General features: G+C 44.7%; 1 protein-coding gene across 1 annotated transcript in view; it reads left to right on the forward strand.

Annotated features, from left to right (window-relative positions):
• SESN2 (sestrin 2) overlaps positions 1 to 25,927 on the forward strand; it is a 61,420-nt gene that overhangs the window by 7,382 nt on the left and 28,111 nt on the right. The window contains exons 2-5 of the mRNA XM_069224097.1: positions 19,456 to 19,521; positions 24,503 to 24,700; positions 25,041 to 25,223; positions 25,572 to 25,772. Of these exons, the coding sequence (XP_069080198.1) occupies positions 19,456 to 19,521; positions 24,503 to 24,700; positions 25,041 to 25,223; positions 25,572 to 25,772 (648 nt within the window). The remainder of the gene's footprint in view (positions 1 to 19,455; positions 19,522 to 24,502; positions 24,701 to 25,040; positions 25,224 to 25,571; positions 25,773 to 25,927) is intronic.

The raw sequence follows: 25,927 nt of genomic DNA on the forward strand, positions 1-25,927 counted from the left end.
AGTAGGAAAGTTTGCCACTAGTCTGGTCGCATCCAGCGCTTACATTTCTGGACATGTTTCCTTGACAACTCGCATGGCCAACAGTACCTAACCTGTGATAAATTGTTAATACCCTGAACTGCTTGCCATGTAGGGGTCCGTTTTGCTTACTTGCCTGTTCTGCCATCTTCTCCAAAGAATAGAAATGTGAATCAAGCTTTCATACATGTAGTCACCTTGGTTACTCTTCACTTGCTGTTCAGAGGTCGGCCGAAGTCAAGAGACCTTGGGAGTTGGTACTGATGTCCCCTCTGGTGAAACTCTGAGCCTTCCTTGTAAACACTAGATCCCTCCCATATACACACACGAGATGGAAACTTGCCGGAAGAAGTCGGTAGGATATCCTTTTTCCTCTGTGAAAACTGGTTACACATTTCATCTTGATCTGCATCTAACTATTCCTTGAGGGTTTAAGATCGTCGAGTGTGAAAGAATAGGAAAGAGGGATGCGGCGGCCATTGTTCTCGATGTAAATGGAGAATGTACTTGAGCCATGTCTGAAACGATAGTTTGCTTTGGAGGTCATCTACATTCCTTTTCCAGATATTGGTTTATTGCTCTCCTAGCTCGGAGTAGAACTTTGTAGGATTATGCTGATTGATCTCACTTAATCATATTATAGTCAGAGTTGGTGGAGCTCAGTCTGATACAAAGAGTGAAAGATTGCACAGATAAGCATGTGCATACTTAAGTGTGTGTTATTTTTTTTTTTTTTTGGGCGGGGGGGGGGGGGGAGTGGAGTTCTAAGCCTACCAAGACAGCTCAGCTGTCTTGTTTGCTAAAAACAGCTTGGACGTTCAGAAAGCTTCTCTGAAAATGCATTCCGCCGTTGCTTACAATTGGCTTTGTAGTTTGTAACTCACATTCTCTGGCTTTGTTTGCTGGCCTTATTTGTTTTAGGCTGTCCAACTTCAGTTCGTCCATCCTAAGGAGCAAACCCTTTGCAAACTACCTCTCCTTCTATTCTTCCACCAGTGCTCTTTTCTGTAAACAGACCTGTACATCTTGTTCTTTTCTTGTCATATTTGCTGTGCATTCAAAGATGGAGGTCCAATGCCGGGCTCTGTCTTCCAGTGGAGTTTGGTATTTACTTTTCTTTCTCTGGCTTTAAAGTGGGATGATCTTATGTGACAATCTTGCTGGATACTGTGGGTAGGAAAGGTTGTGTGTGGTGTGGTTCGTTTTTTTTTTTTTTTTTTTTTTTTTTTTTTTTCCTCTCCAAACCACACGTTTAGATAGCTGCAAGTGTTTGATAATATATCAGAATTAGGAAAGCACACATGAAGCAAATTTAATGTTAATTTTAAAGCGTTGGAAACAAATACTTTCATATATTCCAAACAAATCAATACGCTAGATGCCATTTCTGCACATTATAATTTGTGCGCTGTGTACACATAAATATATATCTTTTTTTGTACAACAGTATGTCTGTGCAAATGTAAGTCATTTCAATTTAATTTTCCTGCAATGGCAATGTGCTACCACACCATGCATATTCCACTCTGTGCCTCTGCACCAGCGTACTCTATGCCAATGCACTCTACTCTACTCCACTCTAGGCTAGGCCACGGCACTCTGCTCAATTCCACTCAACGTTACTTTTCCACCACTTTACTGTACGCCATTACACTCAAAGCCGCTGTACTCTACCATGCTCCCCTCTGCCATTTCGGTCTACTCTGAAACAATCTACTGTACGCCACTGCTCTCTAAGCTACTCTGAATCACTCCATGCGTCTGCACTCTACACTAATATACTGTGCAACACTCTGTGGTGCTCTGCTCCACACAGCTCCATCCTATGCCAGCAACATGAATAGATCTTATGGGATTATTACCTTTTCCTATGTTGACAACACTCGCTGCTTCCTAATTTTTATCTAGGGTCAACTAATTCCATCTCCATGGTCAAAGACTGTGTTTTGGGCATTCAGAAATGGATGACCAGTAACTTTTTTTTTTTTTTTTTTTTTTTTTTTAAAGCTTAATGGGTAAAAGATTGATATGTTAGTAGTTTGGTGGAATGATGAGCTTTGGTTGCCTGCTGCACAGGACTTTGGAGCAAGTCATACCCTGGTAGAGAACTTTGGCACTATGTTTTAGCGATAGCTATCATTTGTACCCCAGACTCAAAATATGGTCATCAGGATAATCCTTTTTGCGAACACTCGGGCAATTTGCCTTTTCTTTCACGGGATGAAGTGATATGGGTTTTGTATTGTCTTTCACCTAGACTACTGTAACTAATTTTATATAGGCTTGCCTGAAAATGGTTTAACAAAACTTCAGTGTCTTCAAACGCTGGCTGGCAGAACTTTTTGGGTGCTACGAAAATGTGAACATCTTTCAATAGCTAGAGAAAGATTGGGCTGGTTGCCTATAAGAAAAGAGATACTAAAGAATTCCTAGCTGGTCAGCAGTTTTTTTTATTAACTGGCAAAGCTAGTAGGTTTTGCCTCTGGGACCTACTGGCTTTGCCAGTGGCCTTCAACTGTGCTGCACAGCATAGGGTCGAAAACCGTTTTTCCCTCTTTGTAGTTACATAGCTGGTTAGTTCCCTAACTAAAAATGAAAAACACAAACAGTTGGGAGGGGGTGGAATTGAAAGCATTGAATGCTGGGGGATGGGGGAGGAGAAGCAAAAGGAGGGACAAAGCAGCACATGGCATGGATGGGTGGAGCATACAGGTGAAAGCACCATGGAGCTGATGAAGAGAAGCACACATGCAATAAACCAACGTGAGATGGAATGGGGGAGGTGAACAACACAGAGCCTGGCAAGGAAGAGAGAAGTACTCAAGGGAGACAACTGAAACACACACCTACTCTTGTAGTGTGCTTAAAGAGAAGCGCTTGAAAATCAAGCAGTGGAAGAACACACACAACGTGTTGGTGCTTCAGAAGTGGACAAACGCTCAAAGAGGAAGGTAATCCAGTATGATCTAGTGAATAAGAAGCAAGCAAATCAGTCACACACCAACCTGTGGTAAGCGATTTGTGTTCTGTAGCTACCACTGTGTCCCGCAACAGACAGCACGTGTGGTCTAATAGGAGAGACCATAGCTAATTTTCTTTTGAATTGAAAATCAGATCTGATAACTTCTTACTACTCTGTGAGACTTCTTCTATCAAGTACTGCTTGATTGGGTTGTTCCTCTGAGTAACTAAGTAAAAGCATGAAACTTGAGTTTCTTCCTGAAGTCTGTCAGCTAGGGTGATGTTCAGAGGTGGAGGGGAAGGCATTCCAGGACTTGGTGGCAAAAAGGGAGAAGCAGCATTCTCTGGAGCAGTGGATGTGAGGAGTTTGTGCGAGATGGACCGAGCGTAGATTTCTGGATGGTTGGAAGTTCAAGCAATGGTTAAAGAATGCCTGCTCTTGTCCATGGAGGGCTTTGTAGGTGTGGGTGAGTAGCTTGAACTGTCATTTCTTCTGGATGAGAAGCCATTGGAGGTCCCTCAGGTGCTGGGTGATGTGGGTTCTCTTCGGCAGGTTAAGGATCAGTCTGACAGCTGCATTCTGAATTGACTGGAGTCTTTTCGTGAGCTAGTTGGTGGTGCATGCATAGTGCTTTGCCGTAGTCAAGACAACTGGTAATGAGGGCCTGTGTCACTGTTTTCTGGTGCTGACAGAGAGCCATTTGAAGATTCTGCAGATTTTGTGGTAGCAGGCTGAGGAGACTGCATTGAAATATCGTTCCATGAAGTTTACTCTCCAGGATGATGCAGAGATTCTGGGTGTGGTCATTCGGTGTGGGTGTGGGTCTGAGTTCTGATGGCCACAGGTGTCGCTCCAGGGGTAGGTGGGGCTGCTGAAAAACAGCACTTCTGTGCACTTCTGTTTTGTCCGTGTTGAGCTTCAGGCAACTTATGGAAGTTGGACTTTGTGTTTGGTTGAGAGCTAGAGGACAAGCTGGGTGGTGTTGGAGTATGAATTAATGATGATGTCTACTAGAGGTGTCATGATGTTGAAGAGGGTAGGCTTAAGGAATGCCTCAGATGGTGCATTTGTGTTGTAAGGTGAAGTGGGGTGTGGGGGGGAATTCTCTGGTACAGTGTTTGGTGGGAGACAATGTCAAAGGCTTCAGAGAGGTCAAGAAAGATCAGGGTGGCATATTCTCCTCTGTCCAGTAGGGAGCAGATTAAGTCTGTTGTGGTAAATCAATACAACTTTAACCAATAGGTAGTTATTGTAGTGAGTTGGGGACTTGTAGTCCAGGCAGTGAAATATGAGGGTGCAAGCGTTGGTAGAAATAGTCTGAAGGATGCTGCATAATTTTACTTTGTGGTGCAAAATGTTTCATAAAGCTTGTAAGCAACTGTATTTTGAGAGAATCTCCTATGTAGAGTACAACAGTATCTCCATATCCAAGGGTTAATTGTGTAGCTGTTTATAATTGTTCATATAAACCCTATGCAGAAGAACATGCAAGACTATCCAAAATTGAAACTTCAGTGACTGGGTTTGGGACATGGTGTGAGTGCTAGGAAGTCTTTCTTTGAGGTTCCGGTGTGGCTCTTTTTAACAAGGATTGTGTTGTAACTCTGTACTTTCTGTGGCTTTCAGTCTTCAGTTACAAGCTTTGTTTGTGGTCCCTTCCTAATCCATGCCCAGCTGAACTGCAGGTTTAACTGGGATTGATTTAAAGAACTCGCGTGGAGGGTAAACCCCTCCCCCCCCGCCCTCCGCCATGATTATAAGAGGTTGCTAGGATAAAGTGTGCTTCTTAGGTGTGCAGGAGTAGTTGATTGTGGACTCCAGGTGAACAAAGTGAGTTGGTGCACAGTGCTGGGAGAAGAGTAGGCTTAGAAAGGTAACAAGTGTAGACGCTGAGTCACCCAGTGTTTAAAAGCAAGATCCGGGACCAGGTTTAAGATCTGGATCTAGAAGATTGGAGCTGTATTGCCCTGCAGAGGGGTTGCTAACTGGTGCAAGGCCGGCTGACTGAATTCTGCTTTAAGTATTGCTAGTGCCTGTCATGGAGTGGGAAGTTCTTTGCACACCCTACCAGTTATGATCTTAGCGCACAAAACACTTGAACTGCTGCATTTCATTGTTGAGGATTTGCTTGGCCCTTTGGAGGGCTACACATCTGTACCCCATGAACTCTGACTTTGGGAGCCTATATCAACCAGTTTGTATTATGATTTGGAGGATGGTTGCATTTTTCTTTAACTCAAGGTTGTTGTTTTTTTTTTTTTTTTTTTTTTTTTTTTTTTTTGTTAACATGGGTATGTTTCGTTCTGAGGCTTAACCTGAACATTTCCACCATCTGTGTATTAGCCATGGTTCTGGAGATTGGCTGGTTTAAAGAAGCTGTACTAAATCCCACTTTTGCCCATTTTCTGGTGGAAAAAAATGAGTACTTTTCATTCGCCTTGGAGGAGCTTAGTGTACCCATTTTACTCGTCTTGTGCTTTGATTTGTTTTCTTTTACAGGCTGACCACAAGCTCCCCTTAACTTGTCTTAACCTGACAGTACCTGCTGCAAAGGCTCCTCTGTAACCACTGACTAACAGAGGACGGAGGCTTACTTCGGCTAGAGGCATTCTAGCCTACAGTACCTAACGCTTCATTCTACGAATGTCACAGCATCCTCCAAAGGTGTTTCATAATCCACCAATTAAAAATTGTACCTTTTTTAGATGGAGTGCGCAAGCACTTTCTGACCTGTTACCTGTGGACTTTAAACTACACCCATCAATTTCACTCATTCGTGGGCTTGCCTTTGAAAAGTCCTGTGATGTAACTGGTAAGTGCTGTGCGTTTGTCCCACCTTGGGGTGGTTTTACCACCTTGCAGACTGACCCTGTTACATGGATAATTGCACGATAGCCGATGTACTTTAGCGTGAGCAAACTCATCACCCCCCCCTTTTGGTCTCTCCACTTCATGCTCCATGGCCCTCACAGCGTGAACTCCTGGTGGTATTGGAGCACTGGTCACACTGTTGCACAATCTGAGTAATTTCTTTAGGCTCTCCCCTTCGCGTTCCATAGCTTTCCTAAAAAATACTTGTAATTAATAAATGCTTTACTAAACAAGCATTTGCAATGGGTCTCGCATTTGCTCAACTTACAGCTATTAATGTTGTGAAGTTCTAACCAGACTTTTATTGCCAGATAAATTGAAAATGAAAAGTAATACAGTTCTACAGAAGCGAGCCGATTTAAAGCACCATGCCATGAGCATGGAGGAATACACAAAAGGAAACATAAGTTTGCCTGTCGTCAAACATATTGGCAAGTGTATAATTATCCATGTGATTGGGTCGATGTCCTTCAAAGCGCTTGACTACTGCCCAGTGAGATCGGGCTGTGTAGGAAATAAAAAAAAAAAAAAAGTCCAGAAGCCATAAGAAAAACATGGAGCCTCGTATGTTCTAAATAGTTGGTCTGTGTGCTCGAGGAGGGCTAAACACTAGAAAAGGCATGACGTGTGCATGTCTTTCACAAATGAAAGCAGGCCATTTTTAAGACAAACCCATGAACCAACGAAACTGATGGACGTGGTTAAAAGCCTACCATTTAAAAAAAAAAAAAAAAAAAAAGTACACAGTTCAGAGCAAAAAAAACAAATAAGGAGATGTTCCTGTGAGTCTGATCTTGTTGGAACAAGAGCCCTCATTCACCAATTGGTGACATGCTTCATCATCGGGCTTTGCTCCTCATCAGGCCAGCACTGCAGTGCCTGACTGGCCCCTCAAGGGGGCTATTTGCCAGAGATCTTTTGATGTAGAAATGCCGGTTGGTGAGTGCTTGAATGTGGGATTGGTACAAACAAAATGTGAAGTTAAAAATGACTAGAGGTATAAAGAGTCAATGTTTAATAGAGATAAACCCCTGTTGTGATTTAAAAAAAAAATAGTGTAGGGGAAGAAGATTAGTTATAATGTCTAATCAAGAGTCATGGAAAAAAATATATATACAATCCCTACGGTCAGAGTGTGGAGTGCCAGTACAGTGATCCATATACTGCCTCAAACAAGGTCAACCTGTTTCTTGAGTTCAAAGTCAATAAAGATCAGTGCGATTAGTCAGGACCAAACCTACCTAATTCTCATATTGCATTAAGCCTATAGTTAGGTTATTCACAGGAACCTAAAAAGGATGCTCCCCATCGGGGTAGCGACTAGCCTCAGTGGTTCAAGCTGGTCTAGGTATATGTAAACAATTAAAGAAACACCACCTCAAAGATGGGACAGGATAAATCGTGTTACGCCGCCCCAAACAGTTACAGCAAAGGGAGGGGGGGGGGGGGTGGGGGGGAAGGATGATAAAATTAAAAATGGCTTACCAAGCTGCATATGTCCACCCATTGGTGACCACCTACCCCTGCTCCTTGCTCCTGGAAAGATGATATGGAAACACGGGGTTAGTAAATAAAGGGGCAAGCAATTGATTAAGACATCGAAGTAGAAAGAGGACTACTACTCCAGTATTGAAATGGCGGCCATCTCTGAGTGGAGTGTAGGGAATAAAGGAGACCAAAAAAAGACTAAATAGTCCACCGGGAAAAAGAAGCCATGTTGGAGGGACCACCAGTGTCTTAACTTACGTGAATACTTTAAAGCGAAGGTGTTTTGCAGTTAAAGGGTATAGTTCGAATTAACCCATGTATAACAATGTGCAATTTTATAGGTAAAAAAATAAAAAGTGTGTATATCAGAAAAAAAAGCCTACTGAATTGAGATAGAATACATGCCCAAAAATGACATAAAAATATTAGTGTTTGTAATGCAGATAAAGGCATTAGGGACATTGTAAGAATCGTGTATTTAATATAGAGTAGGGAACTTAGCGGTGGATGAATTCCAGCCAGGGAATATCATCATTCCAACCTGTCCGGTGTGTCCCCAGTCTAAATACCCAGCGTTGTTCTTTTTCAAATAGTCTTCTGGTGCAGTCTTTATTTGTTACACATTCCAGCACTACCCATCTGAGATCATCAGGTGTGTGGTGAAACGCGATATAATGTTTAGTTAATTTTGTGGACGATTGCTGGCATCTTATGGTGCTGCAATGTTAATTGATCCGGGTCTTAACCACCTTAGTAGTTATCCCAATGTAATGGAGACCACATGGACAGGTGATCATATAAATGCAGTTCTTAGTAAGACAATTCATATGTATCGATAACTGCCATTTAGTAATTTCTTCCCGGTCTAAATCCTGGGTGCGCATAGAGAAGGGACAGGCATTGCAACTACCACAGGGATAATGTCCTGTGACTCCTAGCCAGGAAACAGGGAGGGTGGTGTCACAATTTCGTAGCGGTGAAGGTCTGGTGTGTACCACTAGGTCTTTAATGTTTTGTGTGCGTTTGAAAGCAAATAGAGGACATGCTAGAGTCTCCCCTGAACTGTGCAAGATGGACTAATGTTTCTTAATAATCTTCACACAATTGCTTAAAGGTATGAAAGTGGTGACACTGGTCAGTCTGGTTCGGGGTTCGCGTGTAGTTTCACTCAAAAGAACATCTCTCTGTATGTTACGAGCTCTTTTTTTTTTGTTGTTGTTTTTTTTTAGCCTGTCCAATGATCCTTGTGGGTAATTGCGATTCTTCATCTTTTGAGTGAGAAGTTCTGCTTGGCTATGAAAGTCAGATATTTTGATACAGTTAAAAGCCCACAGTGAGATTACAGCATGCCAGAGTGCTTGCACGCTCGACCCTAAACGGAAATCACAAAGTGGCTCTCTTGACACAGGAGAGCTGATACTACAATATTCACTATACTCTGCAAAATTCAACCCATAATGCTTTGCAAGCATTCTTTTTCACAAGATTTTTGCCCATAACTTAGCCTGTCGTGGTCTTAGGACAATGGGACCCCCACCAAAGCATTCAGCATGAAGTCTTTGCTGGGTCCCCACACTAGGTTAGCGGGGACCCCAAAATAATTACCCCTCCCACCATTCAGTGACCTTTTCAAGTTCTCTTGAGACTGGAACTTACGATTTACATCTGGGAGTAGTTTGTGTTCTAAGTTTGTTCGTTCCAGTAGGCCTGGCTTGTGTAAGGCACTATACCCTCTACGGGATAAATATATGGTTGCACTGCATGTCATTCTGTTCATGTGGTCATGCCCTCTAGGGGCTAACTATGTGGACCATGTTTCTTACAAATGTTGTGGTTTTGGTTGTTGTATCATCCTCTAGGGGCTGTTCTGAGCATTACAATCCACATACTAGAATATTTGCTGCACTCTGTCATCCCATAATGCTTTGCAAGGCATTCCTTTACAAAACATTTTTGCTCATAACTCACCCTGTGGTGGTCCTAGGACAATGGGACCACCTTTGTTCACCACAACGTTGTCTTTCTTTCTGGATCATCTCTGGGTCCCCACACTAGGTTAGTGGGCACCTCAAAATTATAATCCCTCCCACCATTCACTGTCTTTTTAATCTAATGGCTGGAACTTGTTTCCAGCTGAGTAGTTTGTGTTTTAAGGGTCTTGTTTGTAATGTCATTGCAGTAGGTCTGCTAGCCCTGAAAACAAGTAAAGCACTACACCCTTTAGGGCAGTGTTCCCCAAACCCCGGGCCGCGGACCGTTGCCGGTCCGCGGATCAATTGGCACCGGGCTGCCCGAGGTCTTCAAATCTTGAAGGCATGTTTAAATACAATTAAATTAAAATTATTAAATCAAAACAAGCGGGTCACGGAAAAATTATCAAACATTTACCGGTCCACGGCGATAAAAAGGTTGGGATTCACTGCTTTAGGGGATAAATACATGGTTACACTGCATTACTTTCGGTCATGTTCTTTTCATGTGATTATGCCCTCTAGGGGCTAACTATGGTTGCATGACCATGTTTCTTAACAATGCTGTATCGGATAGACTTCTAGCTGCAGATTCCTTACCTTAGAATTCCCTGGTGTCCTTCGAATCTGGAATTTTCCTGCTGAGCATACCCTGCACAAGCCATCGGGTGGCGTTGTTTGGCTCTGTGTCGTTGTTGGAGCAGTCTGAGACATCACGTTCTTCCATATAAGCACCACTCCGGCACGCATACGTCAGTTCTTTTCCTTCCATGCCGGTTACACGCATATCTGGAAAGAGCTACCTTTTTTTTTTTTTTTTTTTTTTTTTCTTTTTTTTTTCTTCAACGATTGTCAAGGTTTTTCGCTTGATTGTTTGAACATGTCTTCCAGAAAGACAGGATTCAAGCCATGTGGTGCATGTCATTGCACCATGTTGGTCACCGATCTGCACAGTGTCTCTCTGGTGTCTCAAAGGACCGTGATTCGACATAGTGTTCAGACTGTCGGGCCATGGCTCAGAAGGCCTTGAGGGAGAGCTTCCCTCAAACTTCTGGCGGTCCATCAGCGCGACTGAGGTTACTGTCCCGCAGTAGGAGGAGGATCACGGCACTGCTCCCAGAGCCCCAAGTCCTATTCCTTGCATTAGAGGTCATCCGATCATTCAGGCAAGAGGCACAAGAAGAAGTCCAAGCGGACTTTGACTTCATCACACCCATCTGCCGACTCCACGTCTTCCCCCCTTTTAAGGTGACCGGAGCGACGACCCCCTCCTCCCCCTCTCCCGCTCGAATAAGAGTTTTACGGGGCTATGTGCCTTCTGAGTGGGCTCAATCGGGTAGGGTCAGCAGATTCGTCAGTGGCTTTGGCCTCGGCGCCATTGGGTACCCCCGGATCTGATAACTGATACGGGGTGGCGCCGGTCTCAGTCAACCTCCTCTGGTGCCGGGTCCGACGTTGACGCTTCCTCCACCACCGGCGCCCAGTGGTGGTAGCCCCATCCTCATTCTGGATGATCTGGAGCTGGAATAACATTGTACGACTCAGATTCCGACTTCGATGGCGCCGAATAGGCACAGATAATTGCGTGACCCTTATTTTGAACAGCCAGGCACAAGAGAGGAATGGGAGGGGTCGGAGGACCCTTTAGAGTGAATTAGAGCAAGCACAGGACTGGTATGCGGATCTAGGGGGAACCAGTGGACTGGATACTTCTCCAGATACTGGCATGCTCTCTCCTCCCAACGTGGCTACGGAGGTGGGGGCTTACGCTATGGTGGTGTGTAGGGCAGCTGAGGTTTTGGACCTAGACTTGCTCACGGTGCCAGTCAGGACGAATCTCCTGACAGAGGTACTTCAACCAAGAGTGACTACATCATAGCTGATGTTGCCCTTCAATGAGGCCCCAACACACGCCCTTGAGAACATGGTCCAAACCCAGCACAGGGGCTCTTGTGAATAGGACAGTCAGCTGCCACCATAGACCATCTCCAAATCGCCCTAGTTTCCTCACCAAACACCGCACCTGGGAGAGCTTGGTGGTCCAAGCTTCCACTTACCGTGGTGCTTTCCCTTCTGCCCTTCGGATAGTCCAAGAGGCTGGACCAACTTGGAAAGAAGTCTTCTTCCTCCAGCCTGGCATTGAGGTCAGTAAACACCTCTTGCCTATTGGGCCTTTTTTCACATACTTTATGGGATACGGTTGCACAGGTGCTGCCCCAGGTCCTGGAGGGCGTATGGGACACTCCAACAAGGATGGGTGAAATTCAGCCAAGTTTACAATCTGGCATGGATTGGACACTATCGACTTGCTGGGTAGAGCAATTGTGTCAAAAGTGGCCTTACGTCGCCATGCCAGTCACGTTTCGACATGCCCTTTGGCCCTCACGTTTTTAGTGAGAAGGCAGACTCTGCATTTGAGAGGTTTGAGGATTCTCGAACTACGGCCAGATCCTTGGGTCTCTCAGTGCCAGCTCGACAGCAGTCTGTCTTCTGTCCCTTTAGAGGCTTCGGAAGGGGCGTGTGGTACCATGCCAGCCATAATTTAGCCACGTCCTCCGGCTTCACAGCATCCTGGGAGAGGACATTGTGGTACTGTCGGACCAGAGGGTCTGGCCAGAGGTCAGCCACCACACAGCCCCCCTCTACAGCGCCCAAGCCCTCCTAGTGTGTTTCTACAATACCATGCTCGTCCATTTGGAGGGAGGATTCAATTTCATCTCCCTCACTGGCATTCCATCACAACGGACAAATGGGTCTTGCAGATCATACGGAAGGGCTATTCCCTTCCCTTCCAGTCTTTCCCTCCGATTAAAAATTGCTGATGGAGGACCATTTGGTTTTGCTTTGCGAGGAAGTTATGGCTCTCTTGGCTAAGGGATCTATAGAAAAGTGTCCTGTAGGCAGTGGTTGTTCCCGCTACTTTCTTCTTCCCAAAAAGAACAAGGGCCTTTGCCCTATCTTGGATTTAAGGGACATCCATCTCTTCCTCAAGAAGGAGAAATTCAAGATGCTCACTCTTGCTCAGGTCTGGTCTTCCCTAGACCAAGGAGACTGGATGGTAGCGTTGGACTTGCAGGATGCGTATTTTCACATCCCCATCCTGCCCTCCCACAGGTGTTACTTGCAGTTCAAGGTGGGTCACGAGCACTTTCAGTTTACCGAGATCCCCCTTCAGTCTCACCAGTGCCCCTCTGGTGTTCACCAAAGTGATGGCGGTTGTGGCAGCTCATTTGCGCAGGTTAGGGATTTCAGTCTGCCTCTACCTAGATGATTTCACCTGTTTCAAGACAATGGCGAACCTCCTGCACTCGCTGGGGTTCACTATAAATGTGCTGAAGTCACACCTGACTCCTTTTCAGAAGCTCACTTTCATTGGCGCTACTCTGGACACAGTTAGTATCAGGCCGAACCTCCCGAGCAGAGTCCAGGATATTCAGGTTATGATACCGATGTTTCGGCCTCTATCCTGGATTTCGGTGAGACAGACTCTGAGGCTTTCGGGACTCATGGCTTCCTGCATCCTATTGGTCAAGCATGCCAGATGGCATATGAGGGCTCTGCAGTGGAACCTAAAGTCCCAATGGGCACAGCATCGGGGCAATCTTAGCGTTAGATCTGAGGGAACTGCAAATGATCTGCAGTGGTGGTTGGTGAACTGCGATTGGGTCTGAGGCAGACTCCTCTACCTCTCGCCCCCCACCACCCCCAACCAGATCTCTCAGTAGTGATGGATGCATCCTTTCTGGGATGGAGTGGCCATCTGGGAGAGGTGGAGATCAGGGGCTGCTGGTCTCTGATGGCTTCAGGGCTCCATATCCACTTGTTGGACCCTTGGGCGGTCCAACTGACATTAAAAGCATCCCTTCCTGTTGTGAATGGGAAGGTAGTGCAGGTGTTCATGGACAACACTATTGCAACAAGCAGGGCGGGGTGGGGCTGTAGACCCTTTGTCAAGAGACTCTGGATATGGCTGGAACAGCAGGGCATAACCCTGGTGGTTCAACACCTGGCAGGTCCTCTGAACGCCAGGGCAGAAGAACTCAGCTGGCGATGTTTAGTGGCATCTCCATTCGGAGGTGGCACAAGGACTCTTTCAGCAGTGGGGAGAACCTTGGTTAGAGCGGTTTGCCTTCAGAGAGAACGTGCAGTATATGCCCACCACCAGGAGTTATAGCTTGGGATATATTCTAAGGTAAGGAATCTGCTGCTAGAAGTCTCTATCAGATGAACAAGTTACTTTCGGTAACAAATTATCTGGTAGAGACTCATGTTGCTGCAGCCCGCGCCCCCTCCCCAGGCTTCCCCGCTCTGCAGATGTATAAACCATGTTTTCATATTTTTCCCTTTTCTCACGGGCATGTATTTTTCCTCAATCCAGTGTAAAACTAAATACTTGTTGGTTCTACCATACTTCGGTGTGGGAAGTTGTGGAAAAGAACTGACGTACACATGGTGCTTATATGGAAGACCATGATGGCTCCAACGATGCTGACTGTCACGTGGAGCCGGACGACATATACTGATCCAAACTATGCCACTCAATGGCACGCGCAGGGTACTGCTCAGCAGACAAATTCCAGATTTGAAACTAAACGCCAGGAAAATCTAAGGTAAGGAATCTGCAGCTAGATAGTCTCTACCAGATAATTTGTTACTGAAGGTAAGTAACTTGTTGTTCATTGTGGTGTTCTCTTCGGGCTGTTCTTAGCATTACGGTCTAATGTCAAAAGTTTATTTTTGATAAAGGTTTTGATTTTATGATTGTATATTTGTTTTATCAATCTCTTTAATGCAATTATGACCTTGATTCAGGGCATTTTAATGACCTTTATTACACTGACTGAACACTCTCGATATGTTTGGATGACCTCGTTTTTCTTGTTACTCCTCCGTGGTTATCTGGTGTGGTGTGGGTTATTTTTTTTTTTTTTTTTTTTTTTTTCTTTCCCCCACAGTGTTAGCCAGCAACTCTGATGGTGGGGTGGTGAAAGTGGTATTGTATTGGAATTAGCTTGGTAAATTTATGTTAGGATGCTAAGTGACACTATTTTCTTTTTGGGCTGCAGATACAGGAAGAAAGCTTTAGTTATATGCAGGGCCACTGGAATTATGTGGCAGGAAGAGACAAAATTGAGGCATGTTTGACCAATTTGTGGCAAGAAAAGTCCAGTTATGAATTTACAATGCCAATAGCTCTAACTCAAGCAAATGTGAGACCCATTGCATTCAAAATGCTTGTTTAGTTATGCAAGACATGTGTTTTATTAAATGAGGCCACTTTTGTGGTTATCAGTCGCCACGTTTTCACTCTTCCCGAAGTACATCTGTTATACTTAAGTCTGGTGCTGCTAATTCTAACTGCCGAAAACTATCTGTATATTTGGGGCGGTCGGTGTTAGGGTTTCTAGTGTGATACTGATGTTTGGAGTTTAGGTGTCTTCAGATGCCTATGGGGATTTTGGTGAGGACGTCTGCTCTTTGGAGGCCTGCTGTTTGCGGCTAGGTGGGGTCGTATGTGGCCCTCTGCTTTGAGTTTTTTTTTTTTTTTATCTGGCCTGGCTAGGCAGCTGCCAGTTACAGCAATCGGTCCTCATCCTCGCTTCTGACAATGTCCCTAGAGTTTTTAGATGTAGTGTAGAGGCACCAGCCAGCATCATATATTCAAAGTAATACATGCATTTGCGCATAATTAAAGGGGCTTTGAGTCGTTCGTTATCCTCCATTGATCCCTTTATCTGTCAATCCCATTGTCCTTAATTCACCACTACATACAATGTGGGGCAGTGAGTCCCCTTTCTTAGCATATCGGCTCTTAGACTGTGATAGCTTTTTGTCTCCTCGCGTCATCTGCATAACGCATGCTTCACTGCCAGTGCAGCATAGACAATACCGTATTCTTCCTTTTTATACTTTTTTGCTCAGTAACTATTTTATTCAGTAACAATTTTATTTTCCTCTGACGGAAATTAAAACTAAGAAGTGTTTCTATGTGGACACTCCCCCCCCCCCCCCCCAAGTACCTTTTGTCTGCGAGGAAGCACACCTAGTGTTACACTAAATCAATCGGTAATTGTTTTATTTTTCAATTAACATATATAAAACATGCTAGCCATATGCTTGTAATAAATATTTGTTTTATTTTTGGTGCGTATGCCAGAAATACAAATTGCCATTGCCCTAGCTTGCCCTTTGCCAGTGCTTGCTTTATATTTCTGTATATTGTGGGTGCCTCTAATCTGATCTGATGGCCCCAACAGTAAACTCTACAGAACCAGTTGTATCCACTGCTGGTACCTTCTGTTTTGTTTTTAGGTCTCGCCTACAGACCTGATGTGGACAGTAGCAATCTGAGCAGTGTGCGCTTGTGTTGACTCTGGGGCGCCGTGGTATTTTGGGGCTTACTTTTCTGTTACCGTACATTTATTAAAAAAAAAAAAAAGCGCTGGCAAAGCCCAAGATTGAAACCTTTTTGTTGGCTTTGCTTGTTTATGGGGCTCTTATGCGTGGGACTGTGGTTCCAGGCGTTGCCAGCACCCAGATCAATGGCGGTTGGCGGGTGAGTCTGCCCTGCAAGTATGATTCCATCCTGTGGCTGTAGTTATTGCACAGGTCACAGAGGGGGGCATTACAACTAGACTGTCACCTTCCTCGGCTTCTCGGGTACTGGCGGACTGTGCTAAGTTGAAATGTGGCCCTCTGTGTAGCCGTTTTCATACCCCCATGCGAGGATTTACGTTCTTGACCCGCCTTGTTCCTTGATGACGGCTGTTTGGAGAGCGAGCGTGACGCTCGTGGCCGGCAGTTGCATTTCTGGTTGAGTAACAGATCTCCCTTTTTTGTCCACGTTTCATTTATATGCCTTTAAAAAAAAAAAAAAAAAAAAAATATTAAAAATTAACCCCTTCCCTCAATTGGCAGTCTTTCTTTCGGTGCATTGTGTACCCTCTGAAGTTGTGAACTCCTCAGTGGCGATGTCCTGTGAAGCCTTTGTCTGGCGCCCTCATTAAATCCACTGAATGCTTTGGAGCAAGGATGCACGGTTGGGCCGAGGTTTATTTTTCTCCTTCCCCCGCCCCGCGGAGAGATTGAGTGCGCATTGTTTGTGTTAAGGAAGGTCGTGTGAGCACTCCCTGCAACACCCCACCCCCTACAGACACGTGCACATCTCCCAAATGGTTGCTGCTTTGACCCTTCCTGATGGACATTCCTTGCCCCTCACCCTCGAAAGAATTTGAGATCTCCGACCTTGTTTACCAATCCCAGTCCTCTTCTGTTTTTAATTTCATTTTCCATACGTCTCCACATCAACAGTTTGAAAACCTCGCAGGGTATACTTATACTAGGAAGTAACCTGACACGATTTTCCGGGACAGTCCCGATTTTTCACCAGCTGCTCCAGCAGATTTCGGGAAATTTAGCTCATATCCCAGTTTTTTAAAGAGCCGCCTGAAAACGGTGGGAAGGATTTCTTTTTTTGTTTTCCAAAACAGATACTCCGTTGTTATCAGAAAGCAGTTTAAATGACGGGAATTGCACTGGTTTAAAAATGTCATTTTATTTATGTCCTTAGTCACGCTTATGTAATTGTATGCTGATGAGTGCGGTCATTCTGTGCGCTCGCTTGAAGTAAAAATTAAGTCCTAATTTTGTGAAATGTCCCGTTATGGGCTTTAAAATTCTGGCCACCCTACTGGGGACTCCTTCCCTGTGGAAGTAGGGGGGTGTTGGAGGGCGTGCTAGGCGCCATACAATGCCTTTTTTTGTCTCCGTGTAGCTTCCTATGTACCATGTAGTTCCATAATATATTAATAGGCAGTTATGTTGTACCTAATTGTTACTAATGCTTTAAAATGTGCACAAGGGGCGCGGCGAGCCTTTCTCTCACGCCATGCTATTGGTTAAGTGTGCCCTCCTACTTCATGATGAGTGCTTCCATTGCAGGGCACGAGGAACTGTCCTGCTCTTCCTGCCCCGTGATTATACTTTATACACCTACCTGAGCGTGTCATTATCTAACCTAACTGGACTGTTAATCTTTAGACTGCTGACTCAAACTTTTGTTATGCTTCATGATCATTGTTCTTCCTCTGTTCTGGATTGTTTTCTTTCCTGTGTTTTTACTAGTAATGTACATTATTTATGTTAAACTACCCTTGAATACGTCAGTCTTTACATGAGCATGCCTGCGCTGTTTTGTGTATATCTTGGCTATGGTTTTCACAAATTTTGCACGATTCTTTAAACCCACTATACTTCAGGTGCTCGGTAAGCGCTATGGTGCTTCTAGTACTAGGTATAGTTTGTGCTGTGCCAAACTTCTGTAAGTGGCAGCGTTACATCATGACGGTAAATATTGGAAGCCCTTAGAGGAGCACAGGAAACTGTCTAGAATCTGCAAAGACCAGTATGAGTGGTGTAACTACGTGTTGGCTTTTCATGTCATGTACTACCGTACCTTTTCCACTGATGCCACCTCCTTGATGGTTGGGGTTTCCGTGCAGACACTTCTGAATGTTCCTCATGCGTCTGTATGCGGCCGGAGTAGCTGTCAATTTGTATTTCTCCAAGCTCAGAATTACCTGTTTTTGCCACCTCTGGCATTCCTGTTGCGATCCGCAAGGCATTGCTATTTCCAGTCGGTGATAACTTTGTTTGAGCTTATCTGTGTGTGCATTCTTGTTCGCAGTGTAGTATTGTGCACGTTTGAGGTGTCGTGCAAGTAGCCTTTGGGATTTGCCATCTTACATCTCATTGCCCCTTCAGTATAGCCCTTATGCTTTATGGCCGGCTCCAGTCTTCCTTGTTCAGGTGGTGGTGCCGTGGGATTCAAGCGTCTTATTTTGGGAGGAGGCTAGCGCTGGGAGACCTTTTAGGTAGCCATGCGCTTTACAAGTAACATTACCTATCAGATCTTGGATACCCAAGCAGAACACTCTCTTGGCATGTTTTTTATTAAGTTACCATCTCGCTCATCCCTTGTACTGAGAACCAGAGCATGGCACAGTTTGGGCCAGGAGATCCATTGTAAGCAAGAAGCTGTTCCTCATTGTTCAGGTTGGTTTGTTTTGACCGACAGTGTAGTTGCTGTCTAGATCCAGTGTTAATGGCGTGTAGTATGACCTTGGCGAGTATGTGGACCCAGCTAACCCTTAAAACAGGCTTCAGACTATGAAGTTACCTAGCCGAACCTGTCGCTATTCCTGCTTGAGCAACAGTGTTTTTAAACTCCTGGTTGCAGCAATCCTGGTGGTTATGAGCACCCACTGTTGAGTACGGCTACATATCTGGGTGGAAAGGTGACCAGATAAGGGCGCTCTGAGCTTATGTCAAATTGTCCGAAGCAAGTAGACATCGCGGATGTAAAACAGTTTTGCGTCTTAAAACTGTCTAATTTACAACAAGTCTAGCTCTTTCTCTGGAAACGTTGTTAAAGATCGAGCATGCGTGAGCCAACCAGAACAGATGATCCTTCGTTTTCCATTTTCAATACAATCCTGAAATTAGCTGTTTCGCAGCCATGATTTCATATTCTGTCTTTCAGTACTCCAAATGCATGAGCTGCTAAGCTTTACCCTCTTTGTCACAGTTTCCCACAGCACGTAGTCTCTGCCAAACACGAGTGTACTCTAAATTGCTGCATACTAAATTTGCTTCGGATTCTTCCTGTGCCTAGACCTCCTTTCGATAGTAACTTGTTTTAAACTCGGAATTGTAGAAACCTATACGTAGCAGTGTAATTTGTTTTGAGGGTTAGGTATTCGCTGTCAAACTACTATTTTTTTTTTTTTTAATTTTTTTTTAATTTTTTTTTTTTTGTATTTAGTGCGTGTTGACAGGGTGGCCTTCAAGGCACTCTGACTGCCCAGTAGTCCTTTTCCTCAGCTCTTAGCATGCTTCAGTTGTAGCTCCAGGTAATCGGCCTGTCTTTGCGAGCATGGGCGTGTGCGTGGGAAGCTGGCTCACCTGCCCTGGCACCGAGCCTTCGGATTGGGCAGCTCGGCCACTTCCGGTGAGGATCCAGGCGCGCGCGTGTGTGTGTGTGAGAGAGAGAGAGAGAGAGAGCAGGACCGAGGGAGGAGCTGGTGAGTGACACCTTGTTCCTGTGTAGGGATTGACAACACTCAAAGTTTCTCTTGTCGTTTCCAGGAGCGGAGGGTGAACATCACGCAGCAGCTGGTGCGGGGTCCGAGTTCCTTCATCCCCGTTGGCCAGGTAAAAGCAAAGATGAATCCGTGATGGGCTGATCTGACTTTTAGGGTCTAACTTGTAATCCTTGCCTTTGTCCCGTCTATCGTTTGATTTCGGTGAGATGGAACTGCCTGCACAGAATGCTTTGTGCTCTTCTCTCTCTCTCTCTCTTTTTAAACCCTCCAAGTCTGGTGGGGGGGTGGGGGGGGGGGGGGGTGTCATAGTCGCAGAAGACACTGCGGTTGGGGACAGAACTTGTTGCGGGTGAGAATGTGGCTTCCTAGCTACTCCTTATTGCTCTGAGGGAGGTAGTATTTTGATTATTATAGTTTTGTTATAACCTACAGACAACTGCTTTTTAACATTAACAGGAAAGAAACATCTTAGATCTGACGCTAGCCAAGACCTTTTTGTAATAACGTGTTTGTGTGTGTGTGTGTCTATCTATCTATCCATCCTCAGTCTCATATTTTTCCCAAGGCCAGTAAAACGGCCCACTTCAGCCTTTGCTGTTGCCCACTGTGAAGTTAGCCATTCTGCTCTTTCACAAGGCGTGCATCTGGGTTCACAGTAGTTCCTTTCAGTGCCAGGGGCGACTATTGTGTGCTTTTTGAGCCCTGAAATACTTATCATTTAACAAAATGTATATTAGTTGTATTTTAAATTGAAGCACCAATCATGTTCTATAAAACTAAAAAAAGCATTGACGAGGCCAAAAGGCAGGCCCCCAAACGTATTGGCTCTGCAAGTGCTCCTTTGAAATTGTTAATGCAATATTGCAGTGTGGCTCTTTTTTGGTTACACTAAGCAGGACACTCAGATTGTATTGGCAGATAATTGTTTCTTTATGGGAAAACGATGAGGGTGCTATGTGTGACTGGACTAACGGTCTCCTTTATTTTGTGTGCTTTATGAACATACATCGTAGCCATGTAGCCCAACAGGCAGGGGTTGGAGTTTAACCTTGACATGACGGAAACGAAGATGTGTTCTGATGGTTAAATTGCAGGTCTGCGACCGCAAGTGTTCATGTGGTGAATTTAAGCTGCCAAAATCGGCCTCGACAGCGGCTCCTAATTCACTGTTAACCACAGCGCCTTGTCAAACACTATAGACTGTCCATGCCCTCTGGTTTAAGCTCCCACACATGTGATATGAACTGGCATTCTATACAGGAAGTCGTCTTGTTTCTGGACCCTCTTCTTTGGTGCACTGTAGAATGTGTTTGGAGTGGGCTTCAACTTTTTATACGGTGGATGTTCCGGAGGAAGTACAGCAGATGGTACTTTCAATTAAGGAAGAACATTGGAACTCGCACCGTGCTTGAAGATTATTCAAATTTGAAAATCAATCATGCCACGAAGTGTACATTAACATCTGCATTAATTGTGTGAGTTGGTCAGGGAGGCCTGCCACACAGGCATGGGGCTAGACTGAACTTGTGCTCCCAAATTCTAGGCACAAGTTATGGATGCAAACAAACTTGGTCATAGTTGTTGAGGGGATCTGAGTAGTGGTTGAGTGGGCTTATTTGGTTTGCTGAGCATGTTGGCTGTAGATAATGTTGCACATCTTGACTTTGACCTTGTGTGGTGTGTGGTTTTTTTTTTTTTTTTGTTCAGTGCACCGTGTGGTGTCTGTTGTGCTGGCCAGAAAGGTCCTCCTGCCTTTCATAGCGCTTTACTTCGTCTACCACCGTTTTTGTTTTCATTTTTACTACCTTTCTGCTTTCAGTTTAAAGGGGAGGGGGGTGTATTAAGTGCCGTTGATACTCTCTCTTCTGACCACAGAGTTCCTGTATTCCACAGCAGCCGCTGTTTGTTTGACCTCCACAGCACGTGTTTTTCAACACCCTACCCTGGTGTCAATCTTGTCCACACTACTTGTCCCCCACATCTTAAGTAGCTTAGTTGGCATCCAAGCCAGCTAAGGTAGCCCAGTAAGAATGGGTCTAGTGTCCATTAGCCGATACTTCGCAGGTTCACTTGGTTCTGGTTGCCTCTTTACTAACTACACTAGACAAAGTAAGTTGGAGCTGTGTAAGTAAATCTGCTCATTGCTCCTGTGTTTGAGTGCTTCTGGCTACTAATGGGCTGTGAATCCTCATTTTGTATGTTCTGAATGGCCGCTGCAAATTTTCAACCTCTTGATATTTAAAGTGGGAGGATCTCCTTTGTGAGTTTCATGGATTGGAGAGGCTGAGGCTCTGCTACTCAATGCGGTTTTTGCGTATAAACGTAAGGTTGTGGGCTTCATGAATGTCCTATTGTAAGGGTTTTTAAGATGGGACTTTAGGTCATTTGTGATTCAAGGTGGTAAAGAAGAGGGTCTGAAGTGGTTTATGTTGTGGTCGCTTACTATGCTTAAAATCTGATTGTAGAAATCCCTATGTGTTTTGTGATATGATATAGGTGGGAGTCGAGTTTAGGTTGTAGTCTGTATGATCGGATTGTATATTGTGGTTAGTCAGTTTGGGCTTTTGTGGTAATGGGTGGGGAAACGTTGCACTGGTCCGTGTCGGCTTTTGATGTGATGTGGCAGAGCTTCAACGATAAGATTGCGCTGTTTTCTGATATTTCTGTGAACTGTAAATAATAAAGCTGTGACAGTCAGTCTGGATATGTTCTTTTGTAGCATTTGCCGATTACTTCGTGGGCTGCCACTTAGCTTATGTGATGATAATCATATAAGGATGTCTGAAAGATCGCTAAACGCTGGCTTCCGTGGTGGCAGAGTAGGATTTACTATCTGATATGTTAGGAAATTATTTTCTTTAGGTACGTCAGCCATCATTACCACCAACTCCACCCCCCGGAACCCCCCAAAAAGCTTCACCCCTACATGTAGTGCCTGACCTAATGTAGATTAGAGCGCACAGCCTTTGAGTGCCTCTGAAGACAGAGAATAACACGCCCCAAGCTTGTCACCCGACCAGTTCCGTCCCTCGCATGTCGTCTCGGGATGCACGCTTTGGAACAGAGCTAGCCCCGTGCTGCTTACGTAAGGTAATGGTGAATAATCCTACCGGAAACAAAGTGGATATTTTTGGCGTGTATGTGGCAATGATTATTCCCATCTCTTTGCAGGCGCCTCCCAGTACAGAAGCAACGTATGTAATGTACTGAGAGATTAATCGATGTAAACACGGTTGTACAGTCAACCGAACCAAACACCTTGTACTGTTGCACTGCAGCACAGCCTGGCTGAAAAATCTGTGGGGAGATCCGCGCACGGTCTTTGGCGGGTGTGTAGCTAGAGTGCTTCTTAGCAATACTGAAAGACTGTCGGTTGGGAGTGGGTGGGGGACACGGGACTTGGCATAGCGCTAGAGTATAGACGTGGTAGAGCTGTCTCCCAGTGGGCACATTTGTAGGCCACTTTGCAGTCTAGGAATGCCCCCTTTCTCTTACTCAGCAGGCCTTGGCATACTTACTCGTCCCGCCAATGAGCCTGTCGCAGCTGCTTTCCACACGTATTAAAGGCAACAGTACCTCCTTTACGGTACTAGTTCCTAAGGCTTATTTTAATTTAGCAATAAAGCGACATTTTCTGCATATAGTCCATTTTAAGTGCCTAATTTAGACTCCCTCCTAAGAAGAGATACCCTAGTACATGAAAGTTCAAATTGGGTACCTTTTTGGAAAACTGGTAAAGTCGGATCGGCTGTTTCAGGCTACACGCAGCTTGGTGAAGGCACAATTATTGTTTAAAGTGTGTGTGTGTTTTTTAATTGCAACACAGCCAGCTTTATCAATAAGTTAGTCGAACTGTTCAGCAAAATGTTGCAATCAGGGCACGTTGATGGGTATAAAGAAATCTGGTTATGGTGGCCTTTTGATATCTTGTACTTTATTTTTGGTGGAAAACAACCTTTGCCCACTTGTTCCCCATCATCTTCTAGATTATAATAAGTAATTATCCCACCTTTGGTGCTCATGCTTCACCAATCTTTTCCTGTATTCCTTATTTGAATAAATTATCTCGTCAAATCGCATGGATATACTCCACAATCCTACGCTAGTTTTAAGTTGATTATGTAAAAAGTGGCATTTCAGACTTATTAGGTAACCAACTCCTCACTTTACCTTTCTTCTTGTCTGCCAGAATATAAGGAGTTGTTAGTAGGACCATAAGAGCAGCTCTCTCTCTCTCTCTCTTTCTTTCTTTCTTTCTTTCTTTCTTTCTTTCTTTCTTTTCTTTTTTTTTTTTTTTTTTTTTTTTTAAACGCAGTTTGTGTTCTAAATGTTGATAAAGCCAAGTGATTAAATGATGCTTTTTACAGAAACACGTCGGGTGTGAAACTAATTTAAGGTTAATTTTCGATGTGATAAATGTCGGCATCCTAGTAAGGCCAGCTTGCTTTTGTACATAGCAGAACACGTCTCTCTGCTGGGGACCTAGGCATTGCAGCCTCCATGCCCTGCAGTGGTTTTAAATCTGCAGTTTTCACAGTGAAGTTATTTTCCGCCATTGCAAGGATTAGAAAAACAAGTTTCAGAACCGGAAGTTAATCAGATGATGGCTATGTAAATCCACAGATCACCGGATGCTTTTCTTGTATAATATATCTGGTTTAAACTTCAGATAATTCATACCACCTACCTCTCTACCCCACGCTTTTCGTTTCTGGCAATACATGATATTGGTAGCGGTTAATGTTTTTGTGAGAAAGGAGTGTATGCTTTCTATTGTAGAGATAGTGTAGTAGGAATCATGCAAGTTTTACTTTTGGTTTAGCAGCTCTGTAAACAGCGAATTAACAAGGCCCTTTCTGGGTCTATATAAAGGCTGTGGTTCTCAGGTGAACTTGGATGTGTCCCTGTCACTAATGCTTGGTCGCTTGCATATTGAGTGGACAAAGGGAATTCTAGGCAGGGAATCCTTGTGATTAAGCTGACAACACATGAAGCAGTAAGAAGGTTGTATAGTTTTGCGCTCTATGATCTGCGGTAAGGTAAGGGGACTTGTGTTTCTTTAACTCTGACTCGTCTGGTATTACTTTCAGATTGTCCAGGAAGGCGCCCAGACGGACGGGCGGCACCTCTTTCTTGAAGCATTTGTTTCCACTGGCCGTGTGGAGCACACAACCATGGTGATGGGGCTGCACCCGGAGTACCTTGCCCGCTTCTGGAAGACCCAGTACCATCTGCTACACATGGATGGGCCTCTTCCCTTCCCAGATAGACACTATGTGGCCATAATGGTGAGTCTGGAGGCAGGGCTTGTGAACCATCCATACGAATTTTAAATCAAGCTAGTACAGTGATTGGTTGGGGATATATTGTTGCATGTGTTTTGGGGTGAGGTTGGTGAGGGGTATTGAGGGAGGGTAGTGCTTGGGCAGCACAGATTTTTTTTATTTTTATTTAATGATGGGTTCGGACCCCTAAACAATTGATTACTTAACCTTTCACTTTGGAGAGGGGCCCATGGTTTCCCTCTTACTCCATTAGGAAAAGCAATATGGCCTAATTTTAATGTTCTATTTGGCGTTCTACATGGGTTGGTCATCATGCTTTTCTTTCTTCCTCCGTCTGTAACAGGCAGCAGCGCGGCACCAGTGTTCATACCTTGTGAACTTGCACATGTCAGAGTTCCTGCAGGTTGGTGGGAATCCAGAGTGGCTGCATGGTTTACAGTGTGCTCCTCAGAAGTTGCGAAACCTCAACGAGATTAACAAGATTCTGGCTCACCGTCCTTGGCTCGTCACCAAAGAGCACATAGAGGTAAGGACAAAGTCATGAGTTGGGGGTTGGTTGTCTTAGGGCTCTGAATCATCACTAATTGTTGATGGATTACCCATATTACAATTGGTGATGTTGCCCAAAGGATGGCATGGAAATCCCCAGTCTTGCTCTTGATTTAGTGAGACTTGAACTGATTGGGTTGGGAGCGTGGAAGTAGATATGATGCCTTGGCTCGTTTGGTTCTTACTTAGTTTTGGAGTCTCTTGTTCTTAGCATTGTGGGTTCAATTGTTTGGTTGGGCTGGTCATACTTCTGAATGCGAGGATAGATCTCTACAGCTGACTCAACTCTTCTGTTAACCAAGCTTCTTCCTTTTACTTTTCTCAGGCTCTCCTGAAGACTGAGCAGAGCAGTTGGTCTTTGGCAGAGCTCATCCATGCCCTTGTACTACTCACGCACTACCACTCGCTTGCGTCTTTCGTGTTTGGCTGTGGCATCAACCCAGAAAGTGATCAAGAAGGGGGGCGACCACCCTCTCCTCGGAACTGTGAAAGCACCAACCAGGAGGACATGATAAATGGCAGTAGTGTAAGTGAGCAGAGTGTAGATGGGCTCTTGACATTACCACCCTCTTTTTTGTGCTGCCATAGAAAGCTAGATGTTGAATCCTTCCCATGCGCCTTTCACTATGCCTTCTGCAGCCCTTTAAGCTTTATGAAAAACTGGAGGGGGCAAGTAGAAGA

Source organism: Pleurodeles waltl, chromosome 3_1, assembly GCF_031143425.1.
Source record: "Pleurodeles waltl isolate 20211129_DDA chromosome 3_1, aPleWal1.hap1.20221129, whole genome shotgun sequence".
In the NCBI taxonomy this organism is placed as follows: Eukaryota; Metazoa; Chordata; class Amphibia; order Caudata; family Salamandridae; genus Pleurodeles; species Pleurodeles waltl.